At 43.8% G+C, this 27,547-nt stretch overlaps 1 protein-coding gene across 2 annotated transcripts in view; it reads left to right on the top strand.

Moving 5' to 3' along the window:
* LOC144770769 (phospholipase A2 inhibitor gamma subunit B-like) overlaps positions 1 to 27,547 on the top strand; it is a 288,410-nt gene that overhangs the window by 133,862 nt on the left and 127,001 nt on the right. For both annotated transcript variants that reach the window (XR_013599009.1, XM_078655517.1), the window contains exon 2: positions 27,085 to 27,204. Coding sequence is in view for 1 of the 2 variants with exons in the window: in XM_078655517.1 (XP_078511643.1) it covers positions 27,085 to 27,204 (120 nt within the window). In the remaining variant the exon portion in view is untranslated. The remainder of the gene's footprint in view (positions 1 to 27,084; positions 27,205 to 27,547) is intronic.

The following is a 27,547-nucleotide window of genomic DNA, read 5'->3' as shown; positions in this document are numbered from 1 at the left end:
TACATTTGTGCTACTATTCTGGATCCACGCTACAAAAAGGCGCTGGCAGGCGAAGCATTCTTTCCTTTTACTGATGAAGATGTTCAAAAGTACAAACATTGGCTAGCCTGGTCAGCCAAGAGGTTTGAAAAAGAACGGCAGGTTATTGAAGGAGAAGGCAGTACATCAGCATCAGCAGGCCATCCCCAGTCACAAGAATCCACTTCTGCACCTGTGGCTGGGGCACAAGTGACCTCTCAGCCGTTAAAGACACCGGCAACTGGATCATCTGCACCACACACAACAGTAACAGTGGCTGCTGTAGAGGATTGGCTAAGTTTGCTTGGGTATGGTTCTCGAAAAAAGTCACAGGCACAGCAAAAAGTAAGCAAAGTGGAGGAACCGCTGATGACCTTGAGTCGATGGTGCAGGACTATCTGAATGACTCAACAGAGGTCTTTCTTAATGATGAGCCATTGCAGTATTGGCATGGCAAAAAACAATTGTGGCCACAGCTCTCCAACCTGGCTATAAACTACTTGTCTTGCCCACTCGCAAGTGTGTCTTCTGAACGTGTTTTCAGTGCTGCTGGTGGCATTGTAACTCCCAAACGGAGCCGCCTCTCGCCCAAAAATGTGGAGAGGCTAACAATGATCAAGATGAATCAGCACCTCATACCACCAGATTACAAAGTACGAGAAAGCACGCCGCATGAAGACGAGGAGGACAGCAACGTAGATGAGGGAATTTGTTCTCTGTTCGGTGACGCTGACCTCATCCTGCCTGAATTCGCAGAGTATGATGACGAACTCTTATTCTTATTCCCTGACAGCGAGCCCTGAAAATGAGACAATGAATCAATAACTTTCTTTTTCGTCCTTATTCACTTTTATTACTGTGTGTCTGTCTTTCTTTGTTTTGCACAGTTAATTTAATTCAAACTTTAATCACCTAACCACAAAAACAAGCCCATCAGCAGAACTGTCTTCACTTGTTTGCTTATTGATTTGAAGGTGCCGCAGTCTACATTCCTCAGGTTCACAAGTTCAGAAGAACATGCTCCTCTATCCTCCTCCTCCAGACTGCGATTTCCCTCAAAGCAGAGTGCTGGATTACGCCCAATGAAGAAAGACTCAGCACTTGTGGGGGTGTTCTACTTCTTTGCGGGTGAGTTGACGGCTTTGGGCCCATTGCTGTCAAGCTCTAATAATGGATAAAAGTGTTTTGGACCAAATATGAGGTGGAAATTTCTTGCCGTTTTTGCTGACTTGCTTGCCTTTGAGGTGCTCTTTGGCGGGGTTCCGGGTGTTTGTGGGTGAGTTTTGGGGTCTGGGAGCACTGCTGCGACAGTCTCATCTTGATTGCATTTGCTTTTCAGGAAATCCGTGGTGGGAAACAGGAGTTATGATGATTGGTGACCTAGCTGCACAGCGCGTTTGGACGGAAGGCCGAGAGATATTGTAAGTATGAGATTTAGCTTTTTTGCAGTTTGGGGGTGTTGTCGCGTGCTTTTTGGCGGGTGGGTTGGCGGGTCTTGGCTGGGGCATTCCTGGGAAGGTCTAATACCGGATAGAAGTGTTTTGGACAAAAACCTTAAGGAAAAGCGTTTTTTTTGCTATTTCTTCTGACATCTTGCTCAATGTAGCGTTTTGGGGGGCTTCCTGCTGTTCGTGGGTGGGTTGCGGCCGGGGTCTCTGTCGAAGCACTGCTGCGACAGTCTAATCTTGATTGCATTTGCTTTTCAGGAAATCCGTGGTGGAAAACAGGAGTTATGATGATGACCTAGCTGCACAGCGCGTTTGGACCGAAGGCCGAGAGATATAGTAAGTATGAGATTTATCTTTTTCGCTGTTTGGGGGTGTTGTCGCGTGCTTTTTTGCGGGTGGGTTGGCGGGTCTTGGCTGGGGCATTCCTGGGAAGGTCTAATAACGGATAGAAGTGTTTTGGAAAAATCCATAAGGAAACACCTTTTGGCACTTTTTGTAAGTTAGGGTTCGTTAGGGTTAGCCCTAGCAGCAGGATTGCATGTGTTTCGGGGTGTTCTATTGCAACGCAGTTCTGGGGTTTTAGAGCACTGTTGGAGCGATGCTGGCTATGGATACTTTTGCTTGCTTGCAAGTGGTTTGAATACAATCCACGGTCGGTAAGGGTGTATTTGGGCCTACTGTTACTTTCAAAGTACGTTTTGTCACCATTTTTCTGCTTTTTGGAGATCTGATTGGGGGTCTTCTACATTTTTGCGACTGGCTTTAGTAAGGGTCTTGGTGGGAGCATTGCTGGGAAGGTCAAATTGTGTTCTAAAACACAGTTTACAGTACACCTACCTTGAGGGGAAAGATCCGCTATAATATTTTGGCCATACTTATTTATCCTTAAAAAGGTGACTCAGACAGAGCACGCAATTTCAAAAATATTGTACTGTCTATTAGGGAAATCAAAGTGTGACTTTTTGCACCACACAGCGTACATACCTTTTATTTATTTATCAGTGGTATTGTAATAGCACTTCCTGTTTTCCGTTCAATAATTACAGGCCGGGTTTCAGTCAACATCCGCCAGGCAGGCAGTGGACAGGGTGTCTTCTGTCAGTGGTCACCAACCTTGATGGACGAAGCGTCAGCTGGAATGGAGGAGTGCCGCTAATAAGAGGAATTGTTTGCTGCATGCAACTTACTTACCAAATTCAACAGGACAACTCCAACAACATACAGAATACAGATACAGTATCCATTGTTTTCTTCTATGAGTGTGACTGCATGTGCTTAGCTTTAGTTTGTACCAAAAGATTTCTTTATCTTCAATTATTGTTTGTCCAGGCTGTGCATTTTTTTTCTTCTCTCCACAAAACCTACCCAAAAAGAAACCCCCATTCCCATCCATTTTCCAAACCCTAACCCTCTTCCCCCGGGCTGTGTTGTTTTGCTTGATGTCTGACTAAAATGACATCAATAATTCCACACACTTGCTGGGGAGGATAAGGTCATAGCAACAGGCTGGCGAAGGAATACGAGGATATCTTCTAGACTTACTCAGCTTCAGTACTATTTCTTCTAGTAGTAGGAGCCAATGTCAAATAAATTCAACGCAAGTACTAGTTATACTTGCAAGCAAATACTTTACCATTTGTTAGGCTACATTATGGCACTGTTCTAGTGTACTGTCACCTGCTATATTCTCGATCGTACCGTAACTGTTGTAATGCTACAGTAAGGACAAACCAGGAAACGTTTTCTTTTTTTCCATAGGCATGCAACTGCCACTGTGTCACACCACTAGTACCACCGCAATGAGGAAATTTCACCCGCCCAGGATTGCCAACGTTAATCCCCATTTCACGTGGAGCCAGCCCTGGGCCTAGCCCTAATTTCTAACACAAATTACAGGTAAGATAAGCGTTTGGTGGGAGGTAGTATAATGGAGTATTAGGACTAGACGAGAGATTGATGGTAGTACTACTAAAGTCCTACGACTGTTCAGGAAAACAAACTTACTGTTACACCCCCGTCCCCCACCCACCAGACTGAAAAGCAGTAAAAAACAGGTATGGTCAGATAAAGTTCAAAAAAGTATATTTATGTAGCCCTAACAAAATAATCTCCCTCAAGACCCTCCCTAACCCCAACGATTGTCTTTGAAAAGTCCCAAAAAGAACCCAACTCCCAAATCCCACCCCCCAAAAGTCTCTAAAAAAAGGGCAAGGGACACTCCACTACTGGAGGGTGCTGGTGAATTTTGCGGCCAGGGCATCATACTCCTTGCGGAGGGTGGCAAGGTCGAAGCGGAGGCCCTCCACCAAGTTCTTGTACGTAAGGACCTCCTGCTCCAGGTAGGACATTCGGACTCCTAGGCGGCGCTGGCGTGCCTTGCAGCTCCTGTGGGGGGCAGCTGGTCTTTCTGCTGCTTGGCGGTGGCGGTTGGCTTTCTTAGCCCGGCTCCGTACCGCTGGAGCACTGCGCATGCTGGCGGCCCGTGGGGTCACGGAGGAGGATGCAGCTGTCCCAGTCGAGGATGTTGTGGTGGTTGCACCGGTCGACTGCGTGTCCTCCTCCTCCTCCAGGGCCACCAGCCGCCGATATTCGGCGACAGTGGCATCCAGCCTCCGTTGCCGGGCCATTCGAGCCTGCTCCCTCCGTGATGTTGATTTGGAAGGAGCAACTATATGAAGATAGAAAGACATAGTCTGTAACCAATGCTCCTTAGCATTAATAACACAAAGTGAATGAGCCGAAAGTTGGGTCACAGTACAAGTAGCAAATTGAAAGCACAGTACATAACTATTGAGGACAGTATCTATGTAACCTCCCACTTCTGCATCCTTGCTCTAACATTAGTGGTAGTTTAATGAACAAATTCTACGACCACTATGGACTTCCATTACAGTCGACTATGACAGTACCCCAGTCTTATTCTTCTTCTTCTCTCTTGTTTAGGAAAATTGGTACGTTATCTTATGCAAGCCGGCAGAATGGCAGCACAGTGAACTTGCACCCGAGAAAAACAGTTGCACACCATGATGAGTGAGACACACTGGCGTTACTGTCCCGGTCCAGTACATGCAGGTGGTGAAGCTATTACTTTTCTATTACGGGTGGCACTGAGAATACTCTGTTACAAGGGCTACTGCTTAATTAATTTACCTTTCACCCTACAGTGCAAATGAGTACTAGAAAAGGAAAATGAAGAAGCTAAATAATTTGATTATCTATCACTTCACATGGGACGTATTTGATGACATAGGGGTTTACTTTAGGTGCTTTGCTTAATATTGAGTGAACAGTGATACACCCACACATGAATGACGTACTACAACTAAACTAAAGTTATTAAGAGAGGTACGGAGTGTCCACCGTAATAACCGGATATATGCTGTGCTTGCAGTTGCAATACAAATACTGCTACTATTCATGGTAGTATTGGACACATTTACAATTTCTTTTCCTTGCCTTCCCTACACTGGAACGGACGTGCGGGTGCGGTGGTACATGCTCTTCAAGGTAACACTTAGTTCATCCAGCGACCATCTACTCTCTCTAGATACACATGTGCTATCTAAGAGTCAGAGAATACCATGCTCCAGGCATCCATTCATTCAAAGTATACGCACACATACAGTTTCTGTTTCACCCACCCAGGCTGCTGTCCTTCCACCCATCCTTGCTTCATCATTGACCCAGCCATGCACCATACCATATTCTTTCCTTCCCAGCCACCTCGGGGGCCAAGCAAACACATATCGTTCTTCTTTGCCAGCCATCATAAGATTTCGCGTCCCACTTACTTACACCCTTCTTTCGCTTTTCGTTCATCCCATCCATCACGTTCATCTAAGATCTTATTGGGATTCTTCTCACCAAAAACTTCACAGCTAAGTCGGAGTACATTTCGAGGAGGCTACTACCTGGTTGATTTGTAATACACCTGTGCAGAAAGCACACTATGCAGTCTTCAATCTCAATAAGTAAGGAATATATAGCTTACCTGTTCCCGCCACCACCGTGGGAACCCCACAGGACCGTCCGCCGGCTCTTGCACCGCTTCCTCCCAGAGTCCTCCGAGTCCTTGCCCAACACCGCCACCTCCGCGCTGGCCCCGCCACCAGATGTTCCACCTACAAAGTACATTTAAGAATGTTAGAATACACCACTTACTACTATATAATATTTGGTCTAGGAGTAATAAAGAAATGTTAAAAAAACAGAATACAATGTAATAATTTGTGACTGTCTACTCTAAAGTAAAAATGTCCTTTTTTCCAGGGAAGGCTGTTGTCTTGCTGCACTTTTATGCACAACTGATGAATGCTTGCTTTTTATTTTTAACACGCACCACTTTTTCTCCTAACAGACAGAAGCTTGACTTCTAAGAACACGAGTCCAGGATCAAGTTCAAACCAGGTGAGAGCTCGGCTCGACCACAAGAAATGTGTCCAATTAATCGTCAGCACTAAGCACTTTTCCGTTTTCAGTTAAATAGTTTTATGACAAAGTTGATTTTAATAAATGTGTTTACCTTTAATAAAGCTATTAAACTTAAATAGACTCTGTGGTTTTTGGTCCTCCAGACTAGAGTGGATGAGCTAAAGGTTTTGGAATTTTTGCAAGCATGAGTGCCTCTGACACTTCTTGACTGTGACTCCGTACTCTTGTCCTGCGTAGGATAATGTAAAGATCATTGGGGATCAATCATCGGTGACTTCGGGAGCTAAATGACTCTGCCACACTATCTAGTCAGTAAGGAGACAGTGCATAGAGCTATTGCTGAATAGAATGGGAGTACAATGGAATTGCCAAATGTCCAATCTTAGTTAGCTACACAGACAGACTAATAAGAATAATCTAGTCATATTCGAGGCAGGATAAGAATTTATATCCAGTCTACAAGAAGATCAAAGACGATTTAGAAAAAATCGAATGAGGAACGCTAGGAAAAAATAGGTACTCTTTATTAAAATTTAAACTTACTGGGGCCAGAAAAGGAGCCCTCGCCTGCCCGATCCTGGCCTGCATCCTCCTGAACAGCACCCTCCTCCTGTGTCCTCTTGCCCTTGGGGGGAGCTGATGTACAACATGAAAGAAAGAAAGACCAGAAAACATGGATGAGATTTGTCAACCAAATCAAACATTTCAAAAGAACAATAACAAAATATTTTGGAGAAATAACAAATAGATAGACAACTATTCCACGGGATCTATCTCATGTGGTATACTACGTTATTCGTATTGCCTGATTTGCGGACCGTTGACTTAGAAAGTTCCTATGTAACTCAATAAACAGACTACTAAAGAGGTTTGCCTAGGCCTGGCAGGCAGCAGTCCGCAGCACGCGAAGTGACAGACAAAGTCCATCCTGCTTGCAGATCAGTGAATACTCAAACTATCAATCCACCGACCACCGCCACTATTTCTTCTTATAGCCATGTGTCTAAAGGAAGGACTGGACTTCAGTCTGTTGGGGCTGATTTAGAAGTCCCTTGCGGCTCATTTTCCTCCATTGTTGCATGACTTTTGTGACGCAGCGGCAGAACAAAAGACTCGCCATGGTGTTGGTGCGGCGTATATATGCATCACGTTGTAAAGCCCTGCGCCATCAGGGGGCGTTCCGGCGCAAGGGAGGGCGTACCTGCGCAGGAACGAATCCTAAAAGGGGCTGAGGGAAATCTACAAGATGTCAATCAGTCACTTTTAGGACAATGATGCATGACTCAAACCCTGCGCGCTTGAAGCCGACGTACGGCTTGATGCAGCATTGGGGAGATAGGGTACCCCAGAGCATTGCTGGAGCTGTGCCATCGTTGGCACGCAACTCCAGCAATGCGCCGCCTTTACGGCACAGATGCGTAAGGCTTCTGTGACATTTTGGGCTGTAGTGTAGTTCCTATCTTCCCAATAGGCTCTGCGCATTGGAATAATACCTACAGCAGTAAAGGCCTAGGCCAGACGTTAACTAGGTCTACTACTGTCGATACTAGACTTAATTTTTGGGTTTGCCAGCGTAGCTCAGAGTTCGCTAGAAACTTTCTCGAATGTTCAAGGAGGAATTAACTTCCCTGATTAGACAAGAAGGGATTTAGTTTCTGACAACCATAGAACATGACAACTTTGCTCTCCCCTAATCAAGAGTCAATCTCAAGAGTCGTGTGAGCACAAGGCAATTATTTTACTCAGTCAGTACGTGCATTCTTAGTCTCATCAGAATGTAGAGAAAAGGAAGAGACGGGCGTATTCAATAAAAAGGTGTTATTTATTGATCAGTCTCTTTTCTCATACATTAGAAATGGATCGATATTATTGCAATACTTATAGTTAAGTAAAGTGCATACATTAAAAGCAATAGTATAAAATAATACTGTAAAAACATTGATATGGTTTCTGAGCCATATGATGTTTAAAATGATTAAAATATATTTACATACACATATACATTTGACTAAACGTACTCAACTGGTGTTTCTAAATACGCCTACCCCGTGTACCTGACCTAAGTCTAATGCGTGGGCGGGAATAGAAAGTTACAGTTTAAGTTAAGTTTGTTTTTGCCAAGTGAATAACTAAAGAATTCTCTGTGAGGGGTTATTCAGTTCTGTACCTGGAATTTAGGATGAATGAGGAATGGTATCTCTTTCTCTGCTCTCGATATTCCAGGCTGCCTGCGAGGGCTGCCCAGAAGCGCCGGTGCTGGGTCTCTCGGCTTGAGATAGCAGCGCGTCTCTCAGCGCGTCAGGAAGGCGGGGCTGCGCCAGCGGGGTCTGCTTCTGCTCTCGGCTTCGGCAAGGATGGCTGCTCCGTCTTGTCACCACGCGTGTGTTTGCATAGGGCAAGATCGGCAATATTTATACCTTAAAGGTGCCGAGATTGACGTAAGGATGGACATAGATACGTCAATAAAGATGTCATACGACTTGCTCGTTAGCACATTCTTTACTAAAGTTCTCTGTAAAATCAAAACAATGGCCGCACGGTATTTTACAGGTTGTCATAGGTTTGATTTGTTATGAGAACGTCGTATGCCTTATCAGGGGCTGGAGGAATGTCGCTTGTCTAATTAGATCTCAAGCATTATGACCTAATCAGATAACACGTTCCTGTGCCGTAGTGTGACTGCGTCAGATAACGGTATCTGCATCATGGGGGCTGTTCTTGCCTCATGGGCTGACTGTTAGTTAACTTGATAGTTAGTTTAACCAGAATAGGGTCAGGAATAGGGGGATCGATTCAGAACCTATAGGAATACATGACACCCACTCCACGCTAACTATGGTCATATTTACTAATCTATGCATAGTATAACATAGTACAACATACTATAGAGTATAGTGTATACCTTACCACCCCAAAATACATAAATGCATTTTGAAATTTTCAAATATACTGAAAAATTGCAGTCATATCTATTGTATGCACTTAAGCTATGAATGAAATGCAAAAGTAAACACGCATTTGTATGCATTATTGCTTATAGGTATATGAGAAATACACATGAAATGGCTCTTAATATGGCTATACAGAAAGGAAGTTTCGAGACCATTTCATCACATAATAAAATATTTATGAACATCCCAGCGGGCAACTAAAGTTTATAAAGTATCTAAAAATAGAAATCTTAGTTCTCTAGGAATAGTTTCTTACTTTAAGCAGAAGATAAGTGTCCCGAAAATTTTGTAAAATTTGGGGCTGCTAAAAAATTGCTGTCCGTGAACTGGTGGGAAAAATTGTTCATGTGACTTTATTTTTAAAGTTGAAGGCCGAATTCAGGGAACGCCGTGTGCGAGCTTGCTCAAAAGTCTCTATTTCTGTTCTGGAGAGAACATCATATCATTCAGGCTTTCGAAAAAACTGTCAACAGCTTCATGGGAAAGTTCCACTAAGTCGGAAATAGGTGTAACCATGCATTCATGCGCATGATTGTCTCCATTGACATTCTGATTTGCATCACTGACAGAAGGTCGTACCTGTTCGATGCTGCTTTCATCTTGACCTTCACTACTCTTCAATCGTAGTGGTGAAGATTCCAGGAATGCCGTCATCAGGATTGGCAGCCTTTGAGGGCAGCACAAAGCGTGAACCTTGGTAGGAACCAACAGTGTATCTGCATCCACTGGCGCATCCGATTGTAGCGTCAGACAGGTGTCTAACACGCATTCTTCTCCGCATAGCAGACACCTTAGTACAGGTAAAACACACCTTTGCCACATTGGTCGAAATGATAGAAACCAAGTCATGTTCAGGTCTCTAAGCCGGGAGAGTCCCAGGATTTTTGATATCCGGTCCCGGTATCCAATGGCTAGGATCGTATCTTCCATTGTCGCGAGAGTTTGATCTGTGACATGGGTTGCCATAACGAAAAATAAGGACTAAGAATAGGATTCCTGCAATTAGTCCCAGGATCAGGGGAAGTCCGCCAAAAATCGAATGGACGAAATCTGGAAAAATACCCAGTATGGCTTTGAATGGTGTTAATGCCATCGAAAATACTGTCTTAAATACCCCTGAGATCCCATTGGTATCAGAAATATTTAAGATTTCGCTCAGGATTTCCGCGAAATGTACGGGGGAATTAGTTGATAATAATGTATGTATCTCTGCAGTCGTCCTTGCGACTTGTAGATCATACGTTTCTTTTGATGACGTGAGCCTTGTAGGCGTCTGAAGAAGCACTGTTTTCATTCTGCTTAAAGTATCTATTCGAATAGAAGTAATTTTCAAATTGGGCCATGCCCTTGCCTCCCTGTCTGGGAAGGAGCTGGGGAACAAAGAACGTCCACAGCACTTGACCTTCGCAGTCGTAGTGACGAGATACGGAGTCCCGGGCATAAGACTACAACATCTGCGGTCTACAATAAGAATGTAACTCCCATTATAGAGTCTTTGAAAGAATGGTTCTATTTCAGTTGCAGGTGCGCCTTGCTGGTGACATGAAAGGTTGTATGAATTCCCTTCACAGGCTCCGTGCAAACTAATACCGTTACACAGAAGCGTGCCGCTTAGTGACATAGCACAATTGTTGCCACTAAGAAACACTTTCTGTCCTTTATTACTGACACATGCATGTGAATAGGGCAGGTTCCAAGTTGTTTTAAGGTACCCCTTTCCCAATTTCTCGTACATGCCAGCCTGTATATATTTTTGGCAGTATTGAAACCTGAAGGTTGAGATTGGAATATTTATGAGTCCGTGGATTATCCATTCACTGACAGGTCGTTCTGACATTGTCATTGGTAATCTTTCTAGTTTTTCAATGCTCAAGATTGTATAATCAGCACCCTTTTGCGCCATACCGATTTGTCTATCAGTAAGGTTAAAGATTTGGAATAGTGACGTTGTGTTGATTAAATGCCAAGGCACATAGCCTGAACGCAGATTTTGTAACGTCCAGCCAAGCTGTACAATAGAACGCAATTGTGACTGTCCATGTTGTAATAACAGTAAGTCTTGCGATAATATATCGATTGCTGAAGACACAATGCTGTCCAATGAAAAAATTCTGGAGGACAGAGTCATTAACCCATTGTCCACTACAGAAAGTGAGTTTTCCAAATTAATACGATCAATTTCCCGTATTCTTTCTGCTGTTTCAATTTGAGTAACCTTCCAGGCCTCATTGTATGCTGCATATACAGAGGCTGCTATGAAACGCTTTTGACGCTGTTTGCGTGGTCCCATTATGAAATCACGCAAGTCAGCACCATCAGTAAGTAAAGTTAGGTGTTGCTTAATTTCAGGCAGTGTGGACGTTTGTAGCCATTGAAGGCATAATTTGCCCACACTGTAGGTTGTTATTATCCCTGGGTGATGTCTTTGGGGATATCTAGGGTCTGGCCTGGTCATTTTCAAACCCTGTGTTTTATTCAGGAATCTGTCTTGACAGTTATTTGTATCTGTGGGCCAGATCAACCATTGTTTCCAATCAGGATGTGTTCTGTTTTGGTTTAATATATGGTTTACGTCTATCTCTTCATCTGTATCAGAGCTATTGCTAAACATTATTGGTTTTGGAATAGACGGTTTATTTAAATCTTTGATTTTGGCTAAGCCAAGACAGGTGGTTTGTTGAACAGTGTCATTTAAAAATATCATTTGTTCTGGGATCATGCAGGCTCTAAACAAAGCTTCTAAACCCTGTACTTGCCAATCTTTTGTACCCCAAACACTTTTCAAATCAACATTTTTGTCCCAATAATCAAATCCAAAAGTATTCATTTTTTCAAAGAATGAATCTGAATATATCAATTTTGTGTTGGTTATCATGGTTTTCATCCCTGTCTTGTTTGACAATTTAAAATAAAATGTTTCAGCATTACTTGTGTTAAAACCTGAAAAATATGAATATTTGTCATACACGGTTCTAGAGCTCCCTTTTGGAGGTGTAGCACAATGTTCCCATTGATTATAATTTAAAACATTTCTAGGTTGTGCAGATTTATGTAAAAAATGGTTACCATAATGGTTATAGCAATACATACTATCATAATTTGTAGAACCTTGCAAATAATCATGTTTTGTAAATTTAGCAGACATTACTAAGTCAGACATCATGTTGTTAATGCTTTCGAAGTCCCAATCATCAGCAAATGAGTTTGGTTTTGCAAAATCACTCAAGGAGATCTTGATTTGGTGTGGATATTTCAGGACCTCGACCGGACCATAAATTTCATAGTCAGTGTTGTCCCAGGCTACCCCACCAGGTATCGGATAGGCTGTGAAGTTGGCTGAAGAAAGTTCTGAAGAAAGTTCTCTTTTCTCGACGTGTGAAGATGTGTGTGGTTTGAGGATCAAGTTGATGTTCTGACTTGCTGTGTCCATTTTAGCATATTTTCCCTCAATGAAGCGTCCCAAAGTAAATACCATGATGAGCCAAAGTATGAGGAGAAAAAAATGCACCAAAACCCACCCAAAATTCAATCCATGGAGAAATCAGATATGTTTCTTTCAGTTGGTTCAAAAGTTCATTAGCTTTTTCTTTAAAGGTTTTTGATGATGGCTGTGTCTTTGATTCACTGAGGCTTTCAGAGGAATCATTGAAGTTTATGAAGTAGCCGGATGCAGTTCTGTCAATTGTTCCAATTGCTTCAGGATTTTTGTTTCTTGCATTTTCATTTGGTACTTCATTGTAGATTGGTGTGTCTCTGCTAAATGTCTTTATTTGGGTTTTCAGAGGTCTGAGTTCTATTGCATTGTTGCATAGTCCTTGTTGTTCTTCTGTAGGCGTTTCGAATGTGATGAGCCTCTTTGTTAGGACCTCTGTACTGGTAGCAAACCTTGGTGTTCTGCTACTTATTGGGAGTCCACTTGGCCTACCGTTTGTTATCGGCCACATGTTGTGGTTTTACCAGGTCGATGGATACAACTCGGTTCTCCTTTTTTCCAGCAAGTGGCGGTAGTACAACTGATCTTGTCCCGTTGACAGACAAGACAGGAACTGCTTTTCTGTAAGAAGGCCCAAATTCCTTCTTTACCGCGATCTTCTCCCTGACTAGATCCCCGACTTTTGGAATCCAGACAGGTCTTGCTGGGACAGGTGGTGATTCTTCAGTGGTTGTTGGCTGTTGTTTCAACTGTATGTTGCTCAGGTCTTTTCTTGTTTTGTTTAAGTCCTGCAAAATAGCCAAACGGTCTTTGACATCAAAGGTTTTTTCTTTCACCACTGAAGTCTGACTATCAAGGTCAGAGATCATCATTCTAGTTCCAAATAATAATTCGTACGGACTGAATCCCTTCAGAGAATTTCTTGACAAGTTATTTAGACTACGTTGGACACTTATTAGATGTTTGACCCACCCAGCTCCCGAACCTAATATCCTTTCTATTATAGATTGCTTTCTGCCTTGGTTTTTTCTTTACACCATCCCGTACCCTCAGGAAGGAAGTGAGAAGATTCCCGCTGGGCTGTGCTCATTTGGCCATGTTTCCCCCCAGGCTGGTGTGCCTGAGTGAAAACAATGGTCAAACGTAACATGCTCTTAGCGTATATGCCATTTAGACTCGCAAATCTTGTATAATAGTCCGGACGTCAGCCGAGTGCTGGTGATCTACATTATAAGTGGAAACTAGCCTGTATATGTTAATCGCAAGCCATTCTTTTTGCTGGTAATATTATCTGCCTTGATACGACGAGGTATTAAACTGCTTCTCTCCCCACTGCGATCTCTGTTGCAGTTTGGGCAGTTTTTTACAAACATGGTGTAGTGCAGGCTCATGCCTGGCCACCAGTACCGTGATTGTAATTCTTCCAGAGAATCTTTTAATTTAAGGTGTCTGAGACCCTCGCCCATGTGTGCGTCTGCGATTAACAAGTTTCTCCTGTCCATGTTTGGAATCACTCTATCCCCCACTCCAGGGATTCGAGCAAAAGGGACGGAGTTTGCATCGATTATGTATGTATAATTGAGTGGATAGTTGATCGGTAACGCTGAGCAGTCGCCTTTTGATGACGTTTTCACCGCCAGCAATGTTTCACCGTCAATGTATTTTAATGTACGCTTTTTTCGAACTACGGGAGCCGATTTAGTGGCTGCCGCTGCGGCTGTTTCAGCCAATGAATTCCCTACAACGCGAACGCCATCACGTTGATGACTCAGTGAGTGAGTCACGTGAGTCTTTGGTAGTTCTTTTTGTAAAAGAGCTATTTGTTCCCAGAGCAGTTTCTGCTTTATTGGTGCATCTGTGTCATCTTTGTAACCGTTTTGAATCCATGTCTGCAAATCCTTGTTGTATGATTTGACGCAGTAATATGAATCTGACACTATAAGTGTCGGGAATTCTCGATCCGCATTATCTAGCGCCATTTTCAAAGCTATTATTTCAGTTTGTTGTTCTGAATTAGTTTCTACTGAGTGTGATTTTGTTAATAGAGGTTTTAGTATACCTCCGCGCCACACTCCTTTTGTAATCTCACATGTGGGGTTGTATGCTTGTTCTCCCCAAACGGAGGGTTGAGCATGTCCGTCTGTATAGATTACACAGGCGTAATGTCGTAGAGGCAGAATGTCGATTGGCAGAGGATACGTCTTTTCATATTTTAGATTTTTTAATTCTTCTAGTTCTGGATCAAAGTAGTAGTATACTTTGTCCGTTGTGATTGAATTCACCCATTGTATCCATTCCGGATTCAATGTTATTGTTGGTAAATTACACGGTGTTGTTAGTGCCTCAAAGGCTGATTCTGCTGTTCTGACTGTGATATGTCTACCGTCAGCTATGTCTTTTTCTCTAGCTATTGCGGTTTGAACTGCACGAATGATTTTTTCTGTATTACTGAATTTCTGTTCAGCTTCTGTGTATAAGTGTGATTTGAATGCAATTGGTACCTTTTCTCCCTCATTAGAGGTCAGGTATGTGAATCCGCATCTCCCTGGGATGACTCGAATCACAAGATTGCGTGTGTTATCACGTGTTTCTAATTTTGTTTTAATTAGCATGTCTGTTTGTAAGGATCTCAAAATTTCTGTGTGTGTTTGAGTCCAACTGGATCTTTTAAAGTCTGGTTTGATTAGATCATAAAGGGGTTTGACCCTTTCTGCGTAATTTGCAATGTATTTTCTTCCGAAATTTAGGAAGCCTAGAATTGACTGTAGGTTTTTTAGTGTTTTAGGAGCTTGGATTACGGCACATTTCTCTAGGAAATTGTCTGCCAGGCTTTTGCCTTCACTTGATAACTCATATCCTAGGAATAGGACCGACAGATGGGCAATTCTGGATTTTTTGAAGTTGAATTTGTAACCCTCTGCAGCGAACCCAAGTATTATGGTGTTCACCCTTTTCAAGTGAGTCTCCAAGTCATCATCTGTTAAGTAAATGTCATCGACATAAGATAATGCTTCATCATCATATAGTTGTAGTAATTCTGTTACTCTCGCTGAGAATACCCCCGGGCTGTTCTTGTACCCCTGGGCTAACCGACAGAATTGTTTTTGAGTGCCATTTACTGAGAATGCAGTTAAATATCTGCTCTCTGGTGCTATGTTTTGACAAAAGAATCCATTGGAGATGTCCAAGGTTGTTTTGTATTTTTTGCGCACTATGTTATTCATTAGTGCAGCACTGTGTGAGTTTTGCACTGCAAAGGTTTTGCAACATGTGTTAAGGTGTCGGTAATCCAAAACTAGACGAAATGAATTGTCTGGTTTGGAGACCGGAAACCGGTTCTGATCGTCCTCTTCTTTCCGATTTCTGCGAGGAATTCTGAAAAGATTGAGAGGGACGTGTATCAATGTCTTGATATCTATCAGGTTTTTTAATATTATCCCTATTTCTAAGGTTATATCTATTCCCAGAGTGGTCACTCTGCGGTGACCTTTGACTTCTGTTTGGAGATTTTTCTCTTCGCCTAGGAGACCTCCCTCGGGACTGGAATTTCTTTTCTTTAGGATTGGATTGTTTGTTTCCATCCCAGTTCTTTTTTGGTGAATTATTATTAAAAAATATTTTTTCTGGACTTTCAGTCAGTTGCGGTTTTACTGGTATTCCACCTAAACTATCTCTACCTAGTTCCTCATAAGATTTTTCTATGATTCTGGCAATTTCAGCTGGTTGGTCTGCTATATCTGTCTCTTTTAACCTTTGGCGGATCGCCACGTTTGCTGCTTCACCTTTTATATTGGCTAATAATATAGCCGAGACCTGCTTGAAGTCTTTTAGTAATTTCATACCAAGAGTTAAAGCAGGTTCTGGACCGTATTCATCTTGAATTTGTTTTAGCACATCTGGTATCACCGATATGGATGGAACACCGTGCGTTTTTGTGTAGATGGAAGCAAAGACTGTACCCCAAGTGTCGCAGTCCTCTATGTGTGGTGCGATTCCCATTGGGAGACATATAGTCAGAATCCTGTGTTTTTCTAATGGGGTGGTGTCAGGAAACACCGCCTCTATTTGGGTAATTTTCTGTGCCAACCAGAATGGTATCTGTTCCCGTTTTGCCGGAACTTTACCTAGGCAGGATTGGATGTTCTGTGGTGTGATTTTATTTGTGTTCCCCTGGTGAGGGGTCAGCTGTGGAAGTTTAATCGCTGGCTGAATTGTTGAAGTCCGCATTACATACTGAACTAATTGTCTGTGAATTTTTAGTAATTGTTTTAGCTGTATTAACAGCTCAGCTGCAGGCATCCTATCGATGTCTGGATGTGGTGTGTATCCGGCTAAGACCGGCCACGTTGCTCCTGGTCTTCCTAAAGGACCGAGCCTTGTAATGTGATTGTTATGTTTTAGGGCGCCATCAAATAAGAGCAAATGCTCTTGGAATTTGAGTGGTACTTCCACCTCCTCGAAAGGAGTGTACATTTCAGGAGGTTCCTCTACTTTGTAATAGTGGAAGTACTTTGTTACAGCATTAGCTGCTGGAAAATGTATCCATGAATAATATACCTCTGTCTGCCGATATTCGTGTGCCTCAATTACGAATATGACTGTGCCACCTCTAGGTGTCAGTCCATTTTCTATAAGTTTTAAGGTTATAGATCTCCTTTTAATGACCGGAATGAGTGTTATATTCGGGTCTGCTGCTTGCATGGTAGCATCAGCATCTGCGAGTTCAGTTGCTAATCTAACTGCCTCTCTTTCATCATCACTTTCAGTCATTTTACTGACCGGATGGTATTATAGCTGTTTGCAGATCAGGTTTCTTTATGGAAACAGAGATTAGATGCACAATATTTTGGAACAGTGTATCCTTCAACGTTGACTATACCAAGAACCATACATAGGAGTTCCCTCCTGCGAGGTCTGGCGGATATAACCTTTCACCCACTCCAGACGTCTTTGGAGTATTTGGGAAAAGGGGTCTGAGTGAGAAAGCACGACTGAGTTACTCTAAATGTCTTACGTTAGTTTTATCGCCCTTTCCAAACGCGTTGGGCGCCATGTAGTGTAGTTCCTATCTTCCCAATAGGCTCTGCGCATTGGAATAATACCTACAGCAGTAAAGGCCTAGGCCAGACGTTAACTAGGTCTACTACTGTCGATACTAGACTTAATTTTTGGGTTTGCCAGCGTAGCTCAGAGTTCGCTAGAAACTTTCTCGAATATTCAAGGAGGAATTAACTTCCCTGATTAGACAAGAAGGGATTTAGTTTCTGACAACCATAGAACATGACAACTTTGCTCTCCCCTAATCAAGAGTCAATCTCAAGAGTCGTGTGAGCACAAGGCAATTATTTTACTCAGTCAGTACGTGCATTCTTAGTCTCATCAGAATGTAGAGAAAAGGAAGAGACGGGCGTATTCAATAAAAAGGTGTTATTTATTGATCAGTCTCTTTTCTCATACATGAGAAATGGATCGATATTATTGCAATACTTATAGTTAAGTAAAGTGCATACATTAAAAGCAATAGTATAAAATAATACTGTAAAAACATTGATATGGTTTCTGAGCCATATGATGTTTAAAATGATTAAAATATATTTACATACACATATACATTTGACTAAACGTACTCAACTGGTGTTTCTAAATACGCCTACCCCGTGTACCTGACCTAAGTCTAATGCGTGGGCGGGAATAGAAAGTTACAGTTTAAGTTAAGTTTGTTTTTGCCAAGTGAATAACTAAAGAATTCTCTGTGAGGGGTTATTCAGTTCTGTACCTGGAATTTAGGATGAATGAGGAATGGTATCTCTTTCTCTGCTCTCGATATTCCAGGCTGCCTGCGAGGGCTGCCCAGAAGCGCCGGTGCTGGGTCTCTCGGCTTGAGATAGCAGCGCGTCTCTCAGCGCGTCAGGAAGGCGGGGCTGCGCCAGCGGGGTCTGCTTCTGCTCTCGGCTTCGGCAAGGATGGCTGCTCCGTCTTGTCACCACGCGTGTGTTTGCATAGGGCAAGATCGGCAATATTTATACCTTAAAGGTGCCGAGATTGACGTAAGGATGGACATAGATACGTCAATAAAGATGTCATACGACTTGCTCGTTAGCACATTCTTTACTAAAGTTCTCTGTGAAATCAAAACAATGGCCGCACGGTATTTTCCAGGTTGTCATAGGTTTGATTTGTTATGAGAACGTCGTATGCCTTATCAGGGGCTGGAGGAATGTCGCTTGTCTAATTAGATCCCAAGCGTTATGACCTAATCAGATAACACGTTCCTGTGCCGTAGTGTGACTGCGTCAGATAACGGTATCTGCATCATGGGGGCTGTTCTTGCCTCATGAGCTGACTGTTAGTTAACTTGATAGTTAGTTTAACCAGAATAGGGTCAGGAATAGGGGGATCGATTCAGAACCTATAGGAATACATGACAGGGCCAATGGGTGGTGGTGGCATGGCACACAATTACTGCCGCACCCCTGCTACTTTGCAGGGATGCGCCGGTAATTGAAAATATGACCCTTAGTGTCTAGCATTACGCAGTTCTTATCTTTACACTACACTCATACATAATTTCTCAGGCCAATGAAATGAACACAAAATACAAAACAAATAAGCATAGTAGCAAGCAAGGCTACTGAGAAGGAGAGCAGTGCACCTGAAATGCATAGAAGATTTTGAAATATAATTTACCTACAATGTAATCGGCAGCATTATTGCTCTTGGTAAAGAACAAAGATTTGCAAATGACAGAGCCGGATAAAACAGAGTAGTGATGAATAGCTACTACTACTCACCAAGCCCGGGGACCTCTACGCCGAGCGCGTCCAGCAAGTCCCGCTCCCGGTCCATGACATCTGTCCAGCGGTGGGTGGCCTGGTTATATGTGCGCCGGACCCCAGAGAGCCTAAACATGGCCCGGCACACCTTCTCCCACCGCTTCCGGTGCTCCCGGATGCCATAGCCGGTTGCGATCTTGCCGCCTCCCAGGATCGTCTTGGGGAGGCGGCGCTGGACGTGGAAGATGAGTGCGGCCACCTCCTCCGCGCTAAAGATCCCCCGTGGCACCACTTGCTCCCCCCTCAAACGCCCGCACGGGAGCCGGGCACGGGGTGCGGGACCCTTCCCCTTCTCAGGGTGCTTCCCGGCTCCCTTTACCATGGTCTGGGCAGAAATAAAGTTAAATGATAAAGAAGAAATAGAATAGTGAAGAAGAAAAGAAAAGAGTTTAAAAAAGTAGTTTAAAAGTAACTAAAAGCAGCAGAAAACACAAAAATATAGAGCTAGAAAAATAGAGGGATAGATTAATAAGTAAAATAGAACAAATAAACTTCAAACAAGCAAAGGATGGCAGAGATTCAGAGAGGATACAGAAAGCATGCCCAGAACCATAGCAATGAATGAGAAACAAGATGGCCGCGCCCGTTCACGACCGCGTGGGTAAGTTCGCGCAAGATTTTCCTCGCGAGCACGCGCGAAATTGTACTAGCGAGCAGCACAGTTTGCGAGATTACACATAGCGGCCGGAAACGGAATCACGTCACGCAAACAAGATGGCCGCGCCCGTGTACGACCGCTAGGGTAACTTGGCAAACGTATAGCTACAAGCGCCTCGCGAACACGCACAAAATCACGCGAACATACACGTCGCAAAGAAAAACTTAGTGTATTCGCAAGCATTCGCGGCTTCCGAAATCGATCTCGCACGAATTCGCGCCCCAAAAAACGCGCGAAATTGCAGAAAAAACGATTTTTGCTAAACTGAAAGCAATGAGCAGGTGCAAAAGTTCAAACTTAACATTAGTAACATTCACTCTAGTGCTTCCTGAGGGGCCCCTCCAGAGTTTGCAACTATTCTATGACCCTGCTATGACCCAAACAGCAGGCTCATAGAATAGCTACAAGTAGACCATAAAGGTCCTGTGAAAAAAAAATTGCACTGCAACAGAAAGCAAATTACAGATAAGGAAGGAAGCAGGTGCCAGCCAGACTGGAACTTTCAAAATAACTGACACATAAATCAACCCCAAATTAATTCATGGCAGTTGAAGTAGGGGAGGTGTGCTTGCTTTTTTCAACCCCCATAAACTACAGTGATAAACAAACCTAATGGGTGGCAGTGAGGATGTACCAGAGGGTGGCATGGGTGTCCCAGAGGGTGGCAGTGGTGAAACAGAGGGTGCTGTGAACCTGTGATGATAAACCAGAGGTAGAAACAACATAGTCGCGGCCGTTGCGAGCCGAAAAGTAAGTTCGCAATTGCGAAATTGTCCCAAAATCCGCGCGAACGCTCGCCAACACAAAAAACGGGAAAATCCGCAAATCCGCAAATCCGCGAGCGTTCGCGGATTCTCGCGGATTGCGAATCCGTAAATACTCAAATTCGCGTACGCGAGATCCGCTAGATCCGCCCATCTTTAACCAATAATCATCAATGCCTAAAACCCATTCTCTGGATGAATAGTATGAAAAAGTGTTTATTCACAAACAGGAGGAAGAACTTCTCATGTGTATTACCCAGATGCATTACTTACTCATAGCCCTTGTGTCTCACTCAGTTTACCACCTGCAAGTGTCCCATAGCGTGTCCCTACCTCTGGGGCCCTGATACAGCATATCTGTCCGTATCACTTGTTTGCTGCTGCTTGTCAACAACTACTGTGTTGCCAGGATTGAAACACTAAGCAATTACAAAACTTTATGAACATTGGGCATCCAGGGGGTCTTGGACAGCTTTGCCATCTTTTGCAATAGCAGAGGGTTGGAGATCAATACTAAGAAGACATAGTTTATGGTCTTCAATCCACCTAAAACACTGCATCCAAACCCTAGTCTAGATGGCATCATGTTGGACAGGGTGATTGCTAAGGGTGGGCGTAGTTCCCGAAGTAGCGCTACGCGAAGCTACGCGAAGTGCACTTCGCACTACGCGAACTTCACGTAGCACTACGCGAGCTGCGTAGTCGCATGTTCGCACTGTGCAAGATGCATTTTCAATGATTGCACAGTGCGGACAAGCATCCGGCACTGTGCAAGCATTGAAAATGGCATCTTGCACAGTGCGAGCTGTAGTTTTCTGCTGCTCGAGTAGATTATTACTCGAGCTGCAGCTTTCTCAACGCGAACAGGTAGTTTCTCATTGAGAGCGGTCCCGAGCATGCCCAACCACTCACAATGAGAAACCTGACCTCCTCGCGTTGAGAATCTCACCGGGATGTCATTTTGCTTGCTCGCGGTCGCGAACATGACGTTCAGGACCGCAAACAAGCAAAAAATGACCGCCGCACTACGCTACGCTGCACTAAGCATGTTCGCACTGTGCTACGTGCAGCTCGCGTAGTGCGAAGTTGCAAAAACTTCGTAAACTCCGCGAGCGTAGCGTAGTGCTTCGCCCAGGGTTAGTGATGGCTTTTGAATACCTAGGGGTCACCCTGACAGAAAACATATATTGGGGCCCGCAAATTGCTAAAGACAAGTTTGAGCCACCCCAGACTAGTGGAGGAATTATTAAACTATTGAGAAACTCCTCCTCCAATCACGCTGGGCCTTTAGTGGAGATCTACAAGGTGCAAGCCAGGGGTGTAATAATGTATGGGGCTGAATTATGGGGGCACTGTTGTTGTGGAGATGTGAGTAAAGTAGGAAACAGTTTTATGAGACATATTTTGGGTCTTTCCTCCAGTACTCAGCTCATCCCTTTACGGCTGGACCTAGGAATCAGACCCATTGGAGAGGAGATAGGTCTCAGACCCCCAACCTTTTGGGGCAGACTATGGGCACTGGCAGTCTACAGAGCGGAATTAAAAGAGATATTGAGCTTTCCAGGAACAGCAAAAATCCCTTGGTTTACCCATATAAAAATAGAATGTAGCAGGCTGGGAAAACCAAGCCTGTGGGGCAACCCAAAGAAGTGTGTTTTACAGCCTCCCGTTCCGAAGTAGTAAAAGCCTATCGAATGAGTAAGCTAGCAGAGGTGCAAGGGAGCCCGTCCATAGTACACTTGACGGTTACATTTTTATCCTTGAAGGGCAAGTATATGTTTGAACCCTTTTTATATGCCATTTATCCATTCCGCCATAAGTGTGGCAGGGTATGCTCAGACGTGAGTCCCTTGCTCACTTTGCCACTGGATTTAGGATGGCCGGGCTGAAGACGGCTGGAATGCCAGAAACCGGTCCTCGGAAGCTTGTTTCCGGTCCAGGGAAGACATGGCTTGGCAGTTCGGGATGGACTGTTCCCATGAGGCACAGGGTCAGACTGATTTGCATATAGCCATGTCTGAACTGGGGTGGCAGAGTGGGCTAAAGAACGGTGATGGATTAAACCCAGATCTTTTGACTGGGTGTGAGTGTTTCATTGATTCAGATGCTCCGTCCATCACCACCCCCTTTTGTACCTCTTTTGGCCGCCATAAGTGTGGCAGGGTATGCTCAGATGTGAGTCCCTTGCTCACTTTGCCACTGGATTCAGGCAAACCGGGCTGCAGACGGCTGGAATGCCAGAAACCGGTCCTCGGAAGCTTGTTTCCGGTCCAGGGAAGACATGGCTTGGCAGTTCGGGATGGACTGTTCCCATGAGGCACAGGGTCAGACTGATTTGCATATAGCCATGTCTGAACTGGGGTGGCAGAGTGGGCTAAAGAACGGTGATGGATTAAACCCAGATCTTTTGACTGGGTGTGAGTGTTTCATTGATTCAGATGCTCCATCCATCACCACCCCCTTTTTTACCTTTTTTGGCCTCCATAAGTGTGGCAGGGTATGCTCAGATGTGAGTCCCTTGCTCACTTTGCCACTGGATTCAGGCAAGCCGGGCTGAAGACGGCTGGAATGCCAGAAACCGGTCCTCGGAAGCTTGTTTCCGGTCCAGGGAAGACATGGCTTGGTAGTTTGGTCTGGACTGTTCACATGAGGCACAGGGTCAGACTGATTTGCATATAGCCATGTCTGAACTGGGGTGGCAGAGTGGGCTAAAGGACGGTGATGGATTAAACCCAGATCTTTTGACTGGGTGTCAGTGTTTGATTGATTCAGATGCTCCGTCCATCACCACCCCCTTTTGTACCACTTTTGGCCGCCATAAGTGTGGCAGGGTATGCTCAGACGTGAGTCTCTTGCTCACTTTGCCACTGGATTCAGGCAAGCCGGACTAAAGACAGCTGGAATGCTAGAAACCGGTCCTCGGAAGCTTGTTTCCAGTCCAGGGAAGACATGGCTTGGCAGTGCGGGCTGGACTGTTCCCATGAGGCAGAGGGTCAGACTGATTTGCATATAGCCATGTCTGAACTGGGGTGGCAGAGTGGGCTAAAGAACGGTGATGGATTAAACCCTGATCTTTTGACTGGGTGTGAGTGTTTGATTGATTCAGATGCTCCGTCCATCACCACCCCCTTTTGTACCACTTTTGGCCGCCATAAGTGTGGCAGGGTATGCTCAGACGTGAGTCCCTTGCTCACTTTGCCACTGGATTCAGGCAAGCCGGGCTGAAGACGGCTGGAATGCCAGAAACCAGTCCTCGGAAGCTTGTTTCATGTCCTGGGAAGACATGGCTTGTCAGTTCGGGCTAGACTGTTCCCATGAGGCACAGGGTCAGACTGATTTGCATATAGCCATGTCTGAACTGGGGTGTCAGAGTGGGCTAAAGAACGGTGATGGATTAAACCCAGATCTTTTGACTGGGTGTGAGTGTTTGATTGATTCAGATGCCCCGTCCATCACCACCCCCTTTTGTACCACTTTTGGCCGCCATAAGTGTGGCAGGGTATGCTCAGACGTGAGTCCCTTGCTCACTTTGCCACTGGGTTCAGGCAAGCCGGGCTGAAGACGGCTCGACTGCCAGAAACCAGTCCTCGGAAGCTTGTTTCCGGTCCAGGGAAGACCTGGCTTGGCAGTTCGGGCTGGACTGTTCCCATGAGGCACAGGGTCAGACTGATTTGCATATAGCCATGTCTGAACTGGGGTGGCAGAGTGGGCTAAAGAACGGTGATGGATTAAACCCAGATCTTTTGACTGGGTGTGAGTGTTTGATTGATTCAGATGCTCCGTCCATCACCACCCCCTTTTGTACCATTTATCCATTCCTGGCTAGAAAATTATATGTCCAGTTCAGACTGGGCACTCTACCGCTCCGTGCCTTTCCTGCAAATGGTCAACACGGCTGGGCAAGAGTGTCCTGCCTGCAACTGGTATGAAAAGTCAGAACTGCACGTGATCTTTTTCTGTCCTGCCTACAAACTAGCGAGGAAGCACTGGCTTGTCCCACTGTGTGGGAATCTAGGGTTCGTACACTGTATAGAGGCATCTAGAGTTTTAAAGCATGACAACTGCAAGTCCATTGTTTTTACCTCAATGTGGCGTATGCACTGGTCTTTTGTACATATGCCTGTCCAGTAACAAATAGCAAACTGTCCCTGATTTTCTAGGGTCTTTTTGTTAACTTACCTTTTAAAACTTTGTATAACTTTTAACTTTAAAACCAATCAAGTTCTTATTGTTTAATGTGTAAATTTCTTGTTTTTATGTTGGCTACAACGTACCTGTAATGAATTATCATTTTATGAAATTTTTACTTGCACTAACTGTATCCCTATTGCTACTATTGATTGGTTTCAGCAGGTGCTGGCTTTTCCAAGTTTCTGCCCCTTGTCTTGCACTCACCCCACACATGTATTTTAACAAATCTATTGGACTTAGACATGTGTCGGTGCAGATCCCTCATCCTTATCCGAATTAGCCAGGTATGGCGCATACATTATCTGCATGCACAGGATTAGAAGTGCCACTACGAATACGCTAAATTATCTGATCTGGCACGACGTACAACACAGAGAGCTTTCCCAAGCCAGAAGCTACTTACATCTAGCCCTAGAATCCACCCAACTCACAGAACTTTGGAACGCACAAATCGGCTATTCTAATTTCAAGAAACTGGTCTGGAAATGCCTAAAACAAATTTCATTTGTGGAAGACAAAGCAACCTTCTCAAAGAGATCGCATGCCTGGATGACCCTTATCTCCTATAAAACTCTGGCTCCACAACGGTATTTTAACCAGGGTTATTCGAAGTCAATAAAAATGAATTTTTTGAGGCATAGGATGGGAATCCTTCCATGCAGTCAGCACCTTCCACCATGGCAAAGGCTGCTAGCACATGAGTCGTGCAGGTTGTGCAACACCGAACGAGGGGACATACTATACCTAATCTGCCTATGCAAGGACCTGCGCCAAGCACGTAATCAGCTTCTCAAAGAACCCTTCAGACAGGAAGGCATCAGGACAAGGAGACAAGCGGTGTTAGCATGTTTTCATCCAGGCAATACACAACTAAATTGCAGACTGGTCAAATTCCTTATGCTGGTCGAACAAAGAACGCCAAATCTAGCAGAAACTGAATAACGCTTGGGCCGACAATGCTAAAAAGGACACACCGCTAATCAGACAAAAATATGAATACACTACTTGAAGCTAAGGGCCAACCCTCACAACAAGTGAAGATCATTTGGCCCAAAACAATTACGAGGATCTGAAAAGAATTCCATGCGGGACTAAAATATGCATCTGTACTTATAGCAGAAGACACTTAAAGCTCCACATAACTCCTACAATTAATTTGGACCTTATATCGGTAAAGAAGTTCCCAACAAGGGTTTTTTTTAATTTTTATTTTTACGGGACACAAACATTGATGGATTTGTTAAACTTATTTTAGGATTTTATGTAATGTATTGCAATGGTTTTAAGTAACTATGCAGGAAATAAAGAATCTTATCCAAATTACCGAGGTAATGGAACTATATTTTTGCAAAGAGGACTGGTTATGATTTTTACAATTCTAAAACTGTTATGAATTGTTTATGAATTGCATTGTTTACTGTTAGTATACTTTTATGGTCACATAGACCGAAATAAAGTTTTTCTGAACTGAACTGAACATTAAAAAAACATTTATGTGACCTGCTTTGAAACCATAATAATTATTATTTGCAGACAGACAAATACTCTTAGACTGCAGTGCAAAATATCTGTGTGTGATATCCCTTCTGATGCCTTCATTTCTTAGTTGAACTATAAAATTACATAAATGCATTTATTGAAAATTGATGTCACTGACTTTTCATTTGCAAACAGCCTAGCTTAACCCACACACTTAACATTATAAAAAATTACTGTAGATTCGTATTTGCGCTTACTTCAAATGATGCATACAAGTACAATATGGCCACCCTTGCGTGGAGTCTCTTTTTCTTCATGTTAAATATAGACCTCCTTCACACTATTTTATCCGGGCGCCAATCAAATTGTACATCATCTCTACTATTTAGCCTGTGGCCAGCTAAACTTCAGAGATGATGTACTATTTTGTCCACTGCTGGTTAAATTGCAGAGATTATGTACTATTTGGCCTGAAGCCTTGTATTTAGCCAACTCCTTTTTTTTACTGTGCAAATTTGGCCCAAGGCCATTACAGCGCTTTACAAGAGCAAACATTCCATAAGAAAGGTCAGATTTTTTTAGATTCTCCCAGAATCACAGGATGACGAACCTTCACCAGGATTCAAATCCTGTTCCCCATTTCCAAAATTGGCAGATCGCCTCCTTCTGCTCAGTGTAGATTGAAATGTGTGTAGGGAGCGGTTTGCATTGCCTGAGATTTTGATTTTGGAGTTTATAGTTGTGGATTAAATGTGCATGCAGTCTTTGTTTCACATACTTCCATTTGCAGTGAAGGTCACTGTATTGTGGCTCTGTCCCGCATAGAGAAGTTGTCTGGTGTCAGAAACTTAAATTTTACATCTACCATTCCTTTCTAGGATACTCTTTGTGCTGTGAGAAGTGCATAAGTCACGATTCGACCAGCTGTCATGGCCCCATTAAAGGGTGCAAAAAGGGTAGCAACACGTGTTACCAGGGATTCGAGAACAACACACTTGGTGAGTATCCTGAATTATAGGTTCAATCGCAATCCTAATTGAGTGGATGCAACAAGGGAACACATTCATATATGAACACATTGACACGTCACCTCCTGCTGTCTAGGAGCAGCCTCAAAAGCATAATAACATAAGTATTTGTAAAGCGCAGGTTCAATCAGAAAGGCACCTTGGTGCTGAATAACAGATGATTATTGATACCCAACTCAATGGTACTCATTTATCGACCTCAGGAGAATGAAAGGCTGAGTGGAACCGCCGGAATTTGAACCCTCTCAGTTTCTCCATTCTCTCCCATTATTCCTCAGGATCCTGCACAACCCCACCCACTTGCTACCTCGAT

The sequence above is a fragment of the Lissotriton helveticus genome, chromosome 7, assembly GCF_964261635.1.
Source record: "Lissotriton helveticus chromosome 7, aLisHel1.1, whole genome shotgun sequence".
NCBI lineage: Eukaryota > Metazoa > Chordata > Amphibia > Caudata > Salamandridae > Lissotriton > Lissotriton helveticus.
Note: the sequence above shows the minus strand (reverse complement) of the source record. Positions and strands in the feature narration are given on the sequence as shown.